The sequence below is a fragment of the Cricetulus griseus genome, chromosome 8, assembly GCF_003668045.3.
Source record: "Cricetulus griseus strain 17A/GY chromosome 8, alternate assembly CriGri-PICRH-1.0, whole genome shotgun sequence".
Taxonomy (NCBI): domain Eukaryota; kingdom Metazoa; phylum Chordata; class Mammalia; order Rodentia; family Cricetidae; genus Cricetulus; species Cricetulus griseus.
In genome coordinates, this window is record NC_048601.1 from 97,912,087 (window position 1) to 97,926,030 (window position 13,944).

At 56.7% G+C, this 13,944-nt stretch overlaps 1 protein-coding gene and 1 non-coding gene across 3 annotated transcripts; one reads left to right on the forward strand and one right to left on the reverse strand.

Annotated features, from left to right (window-relative positions):
* The first annotated feature begins 1,016 nt into the window (after positions 1-1,016).
* On the forward strand, positions 1,017-10,113 carry Smarcd3 (SWI/SNF related, matrix associated, actin dependent regulator of chromatin, subfamily d, member 3). Of its 2 annotated transcripts, none has more exons than XM_027428428.2 (13): positions 1,017-1,246; positions 3,957-4,168; positions 5,892-5,934; positions 6,563-6,685; positions 6,801-6,959; positions 7,162-7,257; positions 7,412-7,513; positions 7,666-7,827; positions 8,698-8,795; positions 8,931-9,066; positions 9,342-9,464; positions 9,582-9,683; positions 9,922-10,113. In XM_027428428.2, exons 1-13 carry the CDS (start codon positions 1,169-1,171, stop codon positions 9,973-9,975), a joined length of 1,488 nt encoding a protein of 495 aa, XP_027284229.1. In that variant the 5' UTR covers positions 1,017-1,168; the 3' UTR covers positions 9,976-10,113. The 2 variants fall into 2 exon arrangements, with proteins under 2 accessions (XP_027284229.1, XP_027284231.1); XM_027428430.2 differs by having other exon boundaries at positions 1,020-1,246; positions 6,801-6,923.
* A 420-nt stretch (positions 10,114-10,533) lies between these two features.
* Positions 10,534-10,612, reverse strand: Mir671 (microRNA mir-671). Its single transcript, NR_105262.1, has one exon. It is a non-coding gene; the product is annotated as a microRNA mir-671 (primary transcript).
* Between the last annotated feature and the right edge of the window lie 3,332 nt (positions 10,613-13,944).

The window sequence follows — 13,944 nt, forward strand, 5'->3', positions numbered from 1 at the left end:
CCTCTCCCACTCCACACTCCTGCTTTCTCTTCGGTCCTGGAGCGGACCTCAGCCCCCCAGCCCCCCTGGGTCTCCATGCCAGAGCCACCAAACCTTGTTTGCTCACTCTTTCCTCCTTACCCACCCAAGTACGCATCCCGGCTCGGCACGATTCCCCACACTCACTCTTCCTGTGCTCAGGAGCCCAGTCCATGTCCCCTTTTCGGAAAGACTTTCCCCGGTTGCCCTCACTTTCCCACACAGAGGCAAACAAAGACTCACGAGCCCAGAAATAGCCTCCCTCCGAGCTGGAAGGCACAGGCCGTGTCCTGCCCCGCGCGCACGCACGCTCGCACGCTCGCACGCGCAGGCACGGCGGCTCCCGTGGAGGGAGCACACCGGTGCCCGCACATAAACATCCACACCCTCGGCCGCTGCGCCGAGCCACAAAAGGGTGCAGACACGCGGAGCGCGAGGCACGGGCACACCCACGGCGGCCGGCCCTGGACGGCTGCAAGGCCCGCTCCCGGCTCGCCCGCCCCCCCGCCCCCGGATTCCTTCCAGCAAATGTTTCCCTACTTGGCCTGCCCGGTCCCTGGGGAAAGGGCCTCAGAAATGCTGCAGGAGCCACTTGGGGGAAGAAAGTTGGAACTGCCCGTTCTCTGCCTGGCCCTGCCGGCGAATTCCCCAACCGAGAAACTGTTTGTGGAGAAAGAAGGCAGGGTGGCGGGCAAGCCCCCCCCCGTCCCCTCCCTAGACTGTCCCTCCCCGTGCCGCCACCGGCGAGCCTCCGGCGGCCTGGGCGCTCGCTGCCCGCCTCGCAGCCGCTGGGCGGACCGGCCTGGCTCGCCGCGTCTCTGCGCCGTTTGGACCACGCGGGTGCACGGGAGGGCTGCTGTGTCCCCGCGCGTCGCAGGCAGACCCCGGGCCGCCGGACTATTTCTGTCTTATCAGTGCAGGAATGCGGCAGCCGCGGCGGCGGCGGCGGGCGGCGGCGGCGGGCGGGCGGCGGCGGCTTGGGCCGTGGGCCGTCAGGGCAGCCCTGAAGGGGCCCCCTCCCCACTCCGCTCGAGTAGAAGTGTGAGAGAGCCCAGCAGGACTCAGAGGGGAGAGTTGGAGGAAAAAAAGGCAGAAAAGGGAAAGAAAGAGGAAGAGAGAGAGAGTGAGAGGAGCCGCTGAGCCCACCCCGATGGCCGCGGACGAAGTTGCCGGAGGGGCGCGCAAAGCCACGAAAAGCAAACTTTTTGAGTTTCTGGTCCATGGGGTGGTGAGTGGGGGAAAGTTAGCGGGGGAGGGCGAGCGAGCTGGCTCGGGCTGAATGGAGGGATGATCGGGAAGGGCCGCCGGCGCGCTCCCGCTCTCCCACCCCTTTGGTTGGGGGGCGCACGGTCACGGCCCAACCCTGGGACCTTGCCGGCGCCCTGGCATCCGAACACGTCGCCAAGCGGTCGGCTGGGGATGGGCGCGCGGCGGCAGGGAAGAGAGGCGTCGGCTTGGGCTCTTGTCAGGGGCAAGGGGTGGGATGTGGGCACCGTGCCCCCCAAGAGGTGGGTCCCCTCTGTAGCTGACACGTCGCCCGTTCTTTTTTACTGGTGGGCCCAGGTGTTACCCCTGCCCTGGGGTGGGGGTGGGGTGGCGACTGGAACACACAACTAGGGTTGGGCTGCCTGTTGTCCTGTTCATCCACAGGGGCAGTGTCACTCTGACTGGGTCTGAGGAACTAGGAGCAGGTGACCCTGGAGGCACCTGAGAGCAAAAGCTCCCTGGCTGAGCAACCTCTGCAGCCTAGCAGGAGGGTCCTGAGGACTTGGCCCTGCTGTCAGAGCTAAGAGAGGCCTACTTAAGAGATGGACCCCAAGTTAAAGGGGTCAGGGGATCCCTTGGCAGGCTCAGCCACCAGAAGTTGATGACCTTAATACCTCAAAGGTGTGAAGGGATGGAGTTGGGGACATGAGGCCTAGAGATCAAAGGGTTAACACTATAGTGTCCTGCCACAGACATGTGAAGGCACACGAGGGACCTGAGGGTTCCAGGGACCTGAGGAGGGAGATGACTGGGTTGAGTCAGTGGAGAGCCTGGCTGTAAGGCGCTCCAGGCTTGGGGATATGTGATAGAGGGAAAAATCAGTCAAATTTACTATGGCCAAATTTGGTTGTGACTCCAAGAAGCACCTCCTCAGTGAAAGAGGCAAGGGCCCCCAAAACCTTGACCTCTTGTGATTGTGGTGCTGGTGGCAGAGCCCCTGGAAGCCCCTTCCTCTCAGTAAACCAGACAGTGTGGGTGGCCTTGATGAGTAGCAGGGCAGCTGATAGGGAGGAGGGCTTCCCTGTGGCAGCCTGCCCTCTAGCCACAGGGATCTCTGGGGTGCAGTTCCCAAGGCAGTCCTGTGGGTTAGTGGAGTTACCAGTCCTAACCTAGCTGCCTGGGGGAGTTGCTTTACAGAGTCCCATTCAGTGAAGAGGAGGCTGCCCATGTGGATTTGAATATGGCCAACTTGGAGGGTCAGTCCTTGAGTGATCAAGGCCCCCTTATTAGTAGTGGGGAATGACTAGGCCTGGCCTTCCACCCTGGTGGCACTGGTGGTATGAGTGACAGAGTCAGGTGGAATGGGGGAGGCAAACTCAGGAACTGGCCGGTTACACTACAGAAGAGATGGCCAGGGACAGCTGCTGGTAGAGGGTGGTAGAGGGTGGAGACCTTTGGTCTGAGCAGTCGGGGTTTCTTGGTTCTGGGGTGAGATGAGGAGTATTTTGTATTTGTTTATTGTGTATTGAGGCAGGGTCTCCTGTAGCCTAGGCCTCGAACTCACTATATAAGGGAAGATGGTCTTGCTCTTTCTGTCCCCACCTTGAGATTGGGATTACAAGTGCAGTTTCTTTGGTGCTGGGAATCGAACCCTGGGCTTCACATGTATTGGGCAAGCACTACACCAAGCTACATCCCTAGCCTGAGATGAGGGTGTGTAAATAGTAGGGTCTGCACCCCCACATCACCTCCTTGTTCCTGGTTAGCCCCTAAACCTCAACTCCCTTTCCAGGCCTGGACAAGTGGACTCTGGAACACCCCGCTTGCGTTTACACCTCTTCTGTTTTGATTGACTGCCCAGAGGTGGTGGCTGGGGAAATACAACCTGCCTCATTTCCCTCCAATTTGTACCCTTACTAGGATGGGGTGGGTACTGGGTTCTCTCTCTGATGTAGGCAGATGGGAGGGAGATGTGGCTTCCTTCAACCATCCCTGCCCTCTGGCAGCCCACTTCTAGTCCAGTTCCCCACTTGCCACTCGGAAAAGCTCAGACCCTCGGGTGCCTTTGCCCAGCCTCTTGTATCACCTTGGGAGAAATGAAATTAAGGAGGCAGACTAAGTCAGAGACCTGGAGTCAGCTGAAGGGGTTATTTGAACACCAAGGGTCCAAACCAGGGGTGCTGAAAGGGAGATGGGGGCTCACATACAAAGCCCCAGAAGTGGGCTGTAGAAAGCAGGAAAGCAGCGGGGAGCAAGGCCCGTCAAGGTGCTGCCTTTGTCGGGATGAACGGGGTGACCTTGGCGAGGTCGCTTTTTCTCTTTGAGCCCCAGTTGCCCCATCTGTCAATTGGGGATAAAAAAGACCGGCTCTGGCTGGCTTGCAGAAGACCGTGCCTGCCGATGTGAACATCCTTTGAAAGGTTGAAAGGCGCCATTAATATTCATTTTTGCGGTACCTTGCACGGCTCCGAGGCTCGGCTATGCCCTGGGCAATTGCCTGGCTTCAGTTAGCTTCCTGCAAGGAGCCGGCGAGCCCCCTCCTCCAGAGCCACGCAGATTCCCGCGCCCCCGCCCCTCCCACAATCACTCCCACTCCTCGCTCAGCGCAGGGTTACCAGCCCCGGGTCTTGGAGAGGGGCGGGGACACAGCACGCTGGCCTGGGGGTCGGGACCGAATCTGACCTGTCGGCGCCGGTTTCTGCTTCACCTCCCGCCCCACCCCACCCCCCCAGCGCCCCGGGATGCCGTCTGGAGCCCGAATGCCCCACCAGGGGGCGCCCATGGGCCCCCCGGGCTCCCCCTACATGGGCAGCCCCGCCGTGCGACCCGGCCTGGCCCCCGCGGGCATGGAGCCCGCCCGCAAGCGAGCAGCGCCCCCGCCCGGGCAGAGCCAGCCACAGGGCCAGGGCCAGCCTGTGCCCACCGCCCCCGCGCGGAGCCGCAGGTGAGTGCCCCCCCACCGGCGTGGAAGGGCGTGCAGGGGCGGGCAGGCAGAAGCCTCGGGGACCAGGTGGGTGAGTGATGGGTGTGGGAAGCTGAGGAAGGGTGTTAGCAGCGACCAAGTCATTCTGACTTGGATACTCTCTGGGGAGGGCTTGGGGGCACTGGTCTGGTTCTTTTGTGTGCCCACACTGGAGACAGACTGCGACAGTCAGCTGCCAGTGTCCCCTCTCTCACGCACCCCTTGCTCTCCTGCTTGTCACTTGCTAAATCCTTTTTCACATCCCTTACCCCAAGTTCTGGATGACGCTTCAGGCTTTGGGGAGAGGCAGGGCTGGCAGTAAACTGAGGGCTGAGCTTTAGCTGTGTGTTTGCTGAAGTGTGGTCCTCTGGTACCTCCCTGCCAGTCCGGAGTCCCGAATCTCCCTCTAGACCTCCACAGTCCCTATCTTGGCAGTGGGCGTGAATAGACGTTATAGTCCCTCTGAGGGACCAGATCTGCCCTCAGGCCACCGGACCAGCTTATTTGTCTGAGAAGTTGGTGACACTACCATGGCCCCTGCTGACTGTTGGCAAGATCCCTATGGGCATCAGTATTTAGCCAAACACACATGCTCCCTTTTGCACAACAGATGGGTTCTTATACAAGGTGTAATACCAATTTTACCTCATTATTAAGTTATTAGCTTTTACACATCAAGGAAAATCATTTATAGGCATCCCATGATAAATTCTTTTACAAAGTGAACCATTATCTTGTTTAGTAAATAACTCTTTGATTTGTTGTGTTTAAGAGCCTTGTGTGGACAATTTATTTGAAATCCTTTCATGAGAGGCTTGCCCAGCCTAAGAATGGGTTGTTTTTTTTCTTTAATGAGTTGCTTGCCTGTCCATAGAATGGATTTCTGGATAGGGAGGGGGCAGTGAGTGGGAATGCCACATGGGGGCAGTGTAGAGCTATCCTCTAGGCTGTGTGCTCTCTTGGCCAGCCAAGGGTTTTCTGGGATGCTTTCGAAACTGAGAAGCATCCAGATTCCAGGTGCTATCTACCAAAGTTCCAGCCGCTTTGGTTCCAGTGTTGAGTCACACTCATATAGAACACTCCTGCACATTTTCAGGGTCCTTGTGAATGTGGTGTGACCCTTGGTTGGCAAATGGTCCAAGACCACAAGCACCTCCTGCCCTTAAACAGTCCATTCCAAGCCCAGAGTGGCAGGAGTGCCAAGTCCCACCAGCTTCACACCACTGTGGCTCCAGGAAGCAGGTGGAAGAGCCATCTCTCCCCTTCTTGGAGCTCCGGCTGTCTTGGGCATGTTCCTCCTGCTTGGCAGAAGAGGGTCCTCCTCAGAAACTGTCTCCTCTCTGCTTTCCTCCCCACCTCGCAGCTTTTTGCAAACACTTCTGCAGCCATCTTTTGGCAACATCACCTCTTTTACTAGTTCCCCCTAAGTCTGAATTTCCCTGTTTCTGAGGATGTATATGGTGAGGTATAAGGTCTGTGTGTTGGGTTGGAGAGGGGGGCCCAGGTCAGAGAAAGGACCAGTCGTCCTGCTTTCCAAGGGAAGCACTAGCTCCACATCATTGCTGTAGCCCTCAGACGGGCAGACAAGCAGGCTGTGGGAACCCCAGCCAGGCGGGCGGAGATGTCGGGATAATTTAGCAGGTGGCCTCGTTACTCCCAGATCTGTCGCCATGGTAACCTGGTTTTTTCTTTTAAAAATGTACAGTGCCAAGAGAAGGAAGATGGCTGACAAAATCCTCCCTCAAAGGGTGAGTGCCTTTCACAGCAGCCCCCAGCAGGCCCCCACCCTCTGCTGCTCCGCCCTCCCCTCCTCCTTCAGGAATGATGCTTTGGGCTCAGCGTCACTTTCACTTTTTGTTTTAAAAGCTCATTAAGAAGTGAGGCTCCCTATATGAGAGGGTAGGGCGGGACTGAGAGGAGCTGGAGAGCCATGGAGGGAGGAGGGGCAGAACACAGGGCCTGAGGTTAAGAGGGTTGAATGCCAGTGTCCAAAGGCATAAAGGCATGGGACAAAGAAGGGACAAGAGACTGCTAGGTGATGGAAACAGAAGGTAGCAGGAAGGCCTCTTGAGGTAACCAACACTACCTCCCAACTATCTCAGGGGGGTGACAGGATGAGGCCAAGCGCTGCACCTGCGGGCTGCCGGTTGCTACCTCCTTCCCCGGTGATGAGATGCATGGGTTTTCCTGGAGGGAGAAGCAATCTTTATGCACACACAATGAGGCTACATAATAGGGTCCTGAGGACAAGTCCTCTCTGCACGCTCAGAGTTCCACACCCTGAAATCAATCGGACAGCTCCCCTACATGTCCTTTGTGTCCTGTTTTGCGTGGCAAGGTTGACTGAGCCCTGCTTCCACTTTGTCCCTCCTCCAGATTCGGGAGCTGGTCCCCGAGTCCCAGGCCTACATGGACCTCCTAGCGTTCGAGAGGAAACTGGATCAAACCATCATGCGAAAGCGGGTGGACATCCAGGAGGCCCTCAAGAGGCCCATGAAGGTGCCTTAGTGTGGGGGTGGGCAGAGGGCTCTCAGTGCCCCGTCCAGCAGGAGGAAGCGGGGAACCCCGGGGGATGCACACGGCCCTTGTCCTGTGCTACACTTTATTTCTACAGCAAAAGCGAAAGCTGCGCCTTTATATCTCCAATACTTTTAACCCTGCGAAGCCCGATGCTGAAGATTCTGATGGCAGCATTGCCTCCTGGGAGCTGCGGGTGGAGGGGAAGCTCTTGGATGATGTACGTCCTGGCCCAGGTCTCTCCAGGTGTCCTGGGGTGGGTATGGGCTGAGTCAAGGGCAGAACTCAATGTCTGTACTGGGAGTGGGGTAGTCAGCCCTGGCTGGGGTGGGTGGGCCTGGGGACAGTCTGGGTACAGAGGACTGCCTCTGAGCATACCACTTGCCTGCTGCCAACTTGGCCCACTCTGTGTCCATGGTCCCTGTTCTGCCCCCACAGTCCCTGTCACTTTCCCACAGCCCAGTAAGCAGAAGCGCAAGTTCTCTTCCTTCTTCAAGAGTTTGGTCATTGAATTGGACAAAGACCTTTATGGCCCCGACAACCACCTCGTTGAGGTAAGACAGATTGCTTCTGCCCTTGAGTCACCACCCTTCCCACAAACCCAAGACCCTCAAGAAGCTACAGATTTGGAATGAGGACCACCCTAAAGCCCTAGCCCTACCAGTCCAGATGGGTCTGTAGGTGACCTAGCTCCTCCCCCCTGGACAGTGGCACAGGACACCCACAACACAGGAGACAGATGGGTTCCAAGTGAAGAGGCCAGGGGACTTGAGTGTGCGCTGTACCCTGCTCCTTATGCTGGACTATCAGGTTGGTTTCCCCTCACGTGCATATGCTACCCGAAGAACCCATTCATCCTACCCATCTTCTCTAGGGGCACACTGCCAAGGACCATCAGCCCTGTGTCCCTGAGTTCCACTTCTGCCCCCTTTGATCTAATCGTCCTGGTAATCTTTTCCCAGCCTCCCCAGTTCAAACTGGACCCCCGCTTAGCCCGGCTGCTGGGGTTGCATACCCAGAGCCGCTCCGCCATAGTCCAGGCACTGTGGCAGTATGTGAAGACAAACCGGCTGCAGGATTCCCATGACAAGGAATACATCAATGGAGACAAGTATTTCCAGCAGGTAACGGGTGTCCTAAGCGCCAGGCTCTGGGGAGCAGGCATAGTGACCCAGCAGAAGCACCTCTCAAAGGTAGCCGGCTCTCTTGCGGGATTCCTGAATGCCAGGCTTGGAGACAAGAGCAGGGTCTCACCCAGGCTCTTGCCCTGTCTATTTGGCTGCTCCTCAAGGGAAGCAAATCTGGGACCCTCCTGGGGGAACGGGCAGCAGCACCCTGTGTGTAATCTTCTTGGTACTTGGAGTTGGGATTCCCGGGGTCCCAGTCCTAGGTCTAGACTTGGGGTAACTTACTTTGCTATTCTTTCTGCCTCTGGTTCTGTCTTTGACGTGAGGATTGGTGAAAGCTGTGCCATCACATGTATCTGGCAGCTAAGAAAAACCAGATTGTTGCAGAAATGATCTGGCAAAATTCTACCAAAGTATTACTATTAATATATTTTAAAATAAACACAGCAGATAAATCTGAGTAGAAAGAGTAGTTGGATTTTATTGAGCACTTACCATATACCATTCCAAACACTTACTTTTGTATTCTAATTTACCTAACCTTCATGACAACCATTGAAATGGGGATTGTTAATATCCCCAGTTCTAGAGATGGAGGCGCTGAGACCCAAGGTGTTAAGTAATTTGCTCACGGAATGTGGTACAAGGGACTGACAGCCAAACAGGCATACTTAGTGTCCACACTGGCCTCCCCTTGGGCATGCCTGCTTTTCCACCTCCAGCCTGGCTCATTGCCATGCTCACTCAGTAATCTGACTTGCTCTCAGCTTCTTGTGGTCTTTCCAGAATGGAAGGATCCAACTTAGTTACTGTCTCTTCACACAACATACACAAGGATGACCCCCCCTTCTCAAAATCCTGCTTCAGATTTTTGACTGTCCCCGATTGAAGTTCTCTGAGATTCCCCAGCGCCTCACAGCCCTGCTGCTGCCCCCTGACCCAATTGTCATCAACCATGTCATCAGGTGAGGTGGCCTAGCTTCCTCCACAGAGGAAAGCCTTCCCTGCTTTCTCCACCCTTCTCCTGTACCCACCCATGCCCTACCCCTGGACTTCTGTGGGGTGTACCATGGACATCAAAGGCTGGGCTTCTCTGGCAGCGTGGACCCATCAGACCAGAAGAAGACAGCGTGCTATGACATTGACGTGGAGGTAGAGGAGCCACTGAAGGGGCAGATGAGCAGCTTTCTCCTGTCCACAGCCAACCAGCAGGAGATCAGCGCTCTGGACAGTAAGGTGCGGCCTGAGCCCAGAGCTAGAGTGGGACATTAACCGAGAGAGAGGAGAAAACACTCAGACCACAGCACGGGCCTTGGACATGAGGAGCACATAGCTCTTTCCTGCTTTGAGAAGCTGACCTCATTCCAAATTCAGCTCTGCCCACCCCTCCCCCACTGCTCAAAGGAAACGGGAGCTCTGGGGAACTGCAAGTCCCCCCACCCACTTCTTCCTCCTACATTCCTCTCACCCATCACAGGGTCAGGTGGAAATAACTGTCTTTCTACCTGTAGATCCACGAGACGATTGAGTCCATAAACCAGCTCAAGATCCAGAGGGACTTCATGCTAAGTTTCTCCAGAGACCCAAAAGGCTACGTCCAAGACCTGCTCCGCTCTCAGAGCCGAGACCTCAAGGTGAAGAGAGGGCTCAGGGAGCACTGACAACAAGACAAGCACGTGGGGAGGGAAAGATGGACATGCAACTCGGGCAGGTGAGGTTCTGGGGAACTCAGATCCCATGCTCCCTCCCAGGTGATGACAGATGTGGCTGGTAACCCTGAAGAGGAACGCCGGGCTGAGTTCTACCACCAGCCCTGGTCCCAGGAAGCCGTCAGCCGCTACTTCTACTGTAAGGTAATGGAGGTCCTTGAACATGAGGGTTCCCTGTCTTCCAATCCTAAAGAACCCTTGCTTCTCACCTTCCGACAGTCTCTGCTGCTGCCATGCTTAACACCTGTCCACCACCCTACAACCCCATGCAGTAGTCTCCTGGCTCCCAGACTCTTCCAGGGAAGGGGTGCCAGGAAGGGGTGCCCCCTGGTCACTCACCAGGATCACTGTAACCCTGCCCTTGCTCACACTTCCTCTAAAGATCCAGCAGCGCAGGCAGGAGCTGGAGCAATCGCTGGTCGTGCGCAACACCTAGGAGCCCATGAACAAGCATCACTGTGGACCAGCCAGCCACACTGTCCAGCATAGGCCCTGGACTCTGGCCTCCGTCCCCTGCTGCGGTGGGGTTGCAGGCAGAGTGGGGAGGACTGGATTAAAGGTCACTCATCAGACAGCAGCCTCGTGGTCATTGGGGGCTGGGGAGGGAGGGAGGGAAAGAGGGAGGAGGCAGTGGGACCCCGCAGACAAATTCCCCAACCCTCCCACACATCATTCTTCCTACCCCTCTCCCTAGACCTAAAAACAGTTTGGCAGAAGATACTTTTAATAACATTTTCTTATTATTAAAAAAATACAGTGACAAGCCCTCCATCTGTCCATCACCTTGCCTTGCCCTTCCTGGGGCTATGGCAGGCACAGGGGTAGGGAAGCTAAGTGCTGTTGGCCTGCTCCTGTTCAAACAGAGCCATGGCCAGCTGGGTACGGCCTCCCAGCCCCTCCAGGTTACTGAGGCGACAGCGGTGGTACAGTTCCTCACTGAGCCGGGGGCTACAGTCCCGCAGGGAGAACTTCTGCACCAGCCCTGGCTCTACGGCTCGAAAGAGGTGGAGCCCTGAGAACCGGAGGAAAACATCCATCACCTCCAGCCCCTCCAGGGCTTCCTCCTCTTCCTGGCCTGCCAGTTCACCAGCCAGCCGGGCACGGGCTGCCAGGTAGTCAGCATTGTAGAAGCAGCCCTCTGCCGATGCCTGCCGGTCAAATCTGCCCCCGACTGCAGCCCCCCGAGAGGGGTCAACACCAGGGGATGGGGGTTCGGGGCCAGCCCCAGGGACACCTGGGGGGGATCTCTGTGGTGACAGAACAGGGTTGAACTCCTGAAAGTGGACTGGAAAGAAGGCCTGCCAGCCAGAGATGGCATTCATACGGCAGCGGTTGAGGACTTCCGACCCAGGTCTTGTCCACACGGTGGTAAGGAAGAAGAGTGTGTCCACTGGGTGTTTCTTGGAGATGACATCCATGAGTCGCACCTGGGAAGGGGCCTCTGCTCGCACAGCAAGCCAGGCCAGCCTTGCCCCAGGGTACCGTCGTTCTAACTCAGCTGCTGCAGCCTTCACCCCAAGAAACGGGTCAGGGCCCCCGCGGCCTTCCCGGGGCCCATATACCAACAGCAGGGTGAGCAATGCATGTTCTCGAGGCTCCAGGACACTGGCAGCAAAGGCCTCAAGAAAAGCCAGGGCGGCGGAAGCTTCGGCCACCAGGAGCGGCAGCACCAGCTGCACCCGCGTAGCCTCAGTGACATAGGGCATAGGCAGGATTTCCACTCTGCTTAGTGGCCGCAGCAGGCTGACTCTGCGGGCCAGGGAGCGCCGGTGCCCTCGCTGAGTTACAGCTTCCAGAAGCAAGTCGAGGGTGTACTCCATACCCCTGGCAGGGTCAAAGCGCCGGTAGCCATTGAGCAGCCGCTGCTTCTGGAAGCGCAGGCGGGGCTGATAGCGCCGATTGAGCTGCTCCAGAGCGGTGTCCACAGCATCGCCCACGTCTGCCCTGCTGGCTCCCTGCAGAGGGCATTTGGGAGCGCCATCTGTACAAGCGAAGGTGTGCTGCTCTGTGAAGTAGTCCCAGCCCAGCACCTCGAAGCGAGAGTGTGGAGTGAAAGGGGCTGGGAGCCCTACAGGCCAGCTCAGCCCTGCCTCCCCTTCGGGGGTCAGCACCGTCAGGTTCCGGATCTGAGCCTAGGTTGGAGGGAATGCACCCAACATTAGTGCTGGTTTTAAGATCCCACCCGAGTCCAGATGCCCAGGTTCTGAGGCTCCAACAGCAGAGTCCTGGCTAAACACCTAGTCCTTTTCATATATCACATCAGTCTTCATCTAAAGTGCAGAAGCGAGGTGAGTGCTACCCACCTTACACAGCTGCTGCCAGGCAGATCCTGTGCTTTGCAGAGAAGAGGATCTCAAAACACAGAGCTCAACAAGTTTCACTCCCACGCCCACAGGACTCACCCTCTTCACGATCAAACTTTTGATCTATACCCCACCTCTGGAGATCCCCACACTATAGGACTCCCCTCTCGTCTACCTTTTGGGCCTTTTTAGGACAATTCTAGCAGCTTGGGACTTTGTGGGTTGCTGTCTCAGAGGAGAGTAGTACTGTAGGGGTGTTTAAGCAAGTCTACCTACACATTTGGTGGCACTTAAGTCAGCCCTGAGCTTACTTTACAATGTCCTGGACCCCAGGGTCCCTTGTCCCTGTGGTGATTTTAAATTTGTAGGAAGTTAGCTTCTTTCTATCCTACTAGCCCGGCCCCCAACTCAGCTGCCTTCTCCCTGTAAGCCTGACTCCCCCGGCTCCCTGTACACTTCCAGCCATGGCCCCCAGGCACAGCTCACAGCATCAGCTCACCTGTAGTTGTTCTATTTCGTTGTAAGCCCGCTCTAACTCCAGAGCGCTGAAGCGTTTGTGGAGCCGGTACATGAGGGTACCCTCGGAGACAGGGTGAACGGTGAAGGCACTCAGGAAAGCATAGCTCCCCTCCTTCTCAGGGTCCCTATTCTTGGCCAGTTCGAAGGAGCGATACTGTTGTCCCTAGAGGGACCAATCAGACAATCAATGCTGCACACATAAGCCGTTATTCCCAAAGCTCCCTCAGCAATCCTTAGCATTCACTCCTATCGCTGCTGCTGCTTTAGAGGACAGGAATGCAGTGGCTCCCTAACCTGCATTCCTACTTCCAGTGCCCACACTTTAGAAAGGAGAAAGCAAATAGGCAGCTAAGGACGTTCTCCTCCCCCAGGGACGCCACTGTTCAATGAGAATACAGTCACAGAAGACCCTCCCAGTAGGCTGGTGTCTCAGATGGCTTGCCTCTGGGATGCTCTACCTTATGAAGAGGTACAGAGCTACTCTCTGGGGTAGTAGCGGGAACTCTGGACTTTCCACTTTGGGAGTGGCCAACTCTAGAACATTTTCACATTGTCCTTAACTGTGATATGCACTGGATGTGGAAATGGGGTGGGAGGTGGTGAGTTGGGACCTTTCTGGCTTTAGGGGTCCCTAAAGATACGCACTTTTGATGGCCCCAGTGCTGTAAGGTGAGCAAGGGAGAGCTGAAGGGGCAGGCTGGCATCTGGGAAGGACAAAAGGATGGTCTCGAGAATTCAATTTGGACAGCAATCATTCAGTCACTGCCAACCTCTGGGGGACTGGGACTGCCTTGAAGGGGCTGTCACCTGGTGCTGTGAGACACAGCCGACGCCCAGAGTGTCGATGAGGCAGCGGCCAAGCCATTCATCGGGCCGCGCACTGAGGATGTCCCCTCGGCAGCCATCCAGATGTGGCCGCAAACGCAACAGGAGACTCCGTGACAGCAGGTAGCCAAAGCCCCCGTGGCAGTACCGGGCCTGCTCTCCTGAGCCAATGAATTCTTCTGCACGGCCCAAGTACAGGTCTTGGTTGATGCTAAGGTGGCCAGCAAGAGCTGCCAATCGGGGGGCCTGTACATATGTGTCATCCTGCATGATGAAGAACCAGTCATAGTCAGCCCCAAAGTGTGTGTGAAGGTGGCGCAGGGTCTCTGACATGAGCCAGGCAGGCCGCTCATCTCCATGAGACACCACCTGCATCCCTGCAGGAGCCCGAGCCCCTCGCTGCCCTGTGAAGTAGAGTATTCGAGGGAAGTGGTGTGCCACTGTACGGTTAACAGCGACAGCCAGGGTGGACAGTGTGGTGCGGGAAGTCAGGACAGCTACCAGCAAGCGCTCTCGAGAGCCCAGCTCTGTCTGGATATATCGGGTCCTGTGGAGAGATCAGAAGGTAAGGGGTCAACTCCTGAGTCCTTAGGGAAGCACTGCCAGCTTGAAAGAGCTGGGCCTGGGAAAGGGGAAGGAACTCACTACTAACTAGCTTCTGGTGTGAGTGCCACCAAGCAGGTGATGCTGGTGATACTAGCAGGTGGGGGCAGGGTCTGCTCAGGTCTATTCAGTAGGTTAGGGCAGCCACAGCTCTG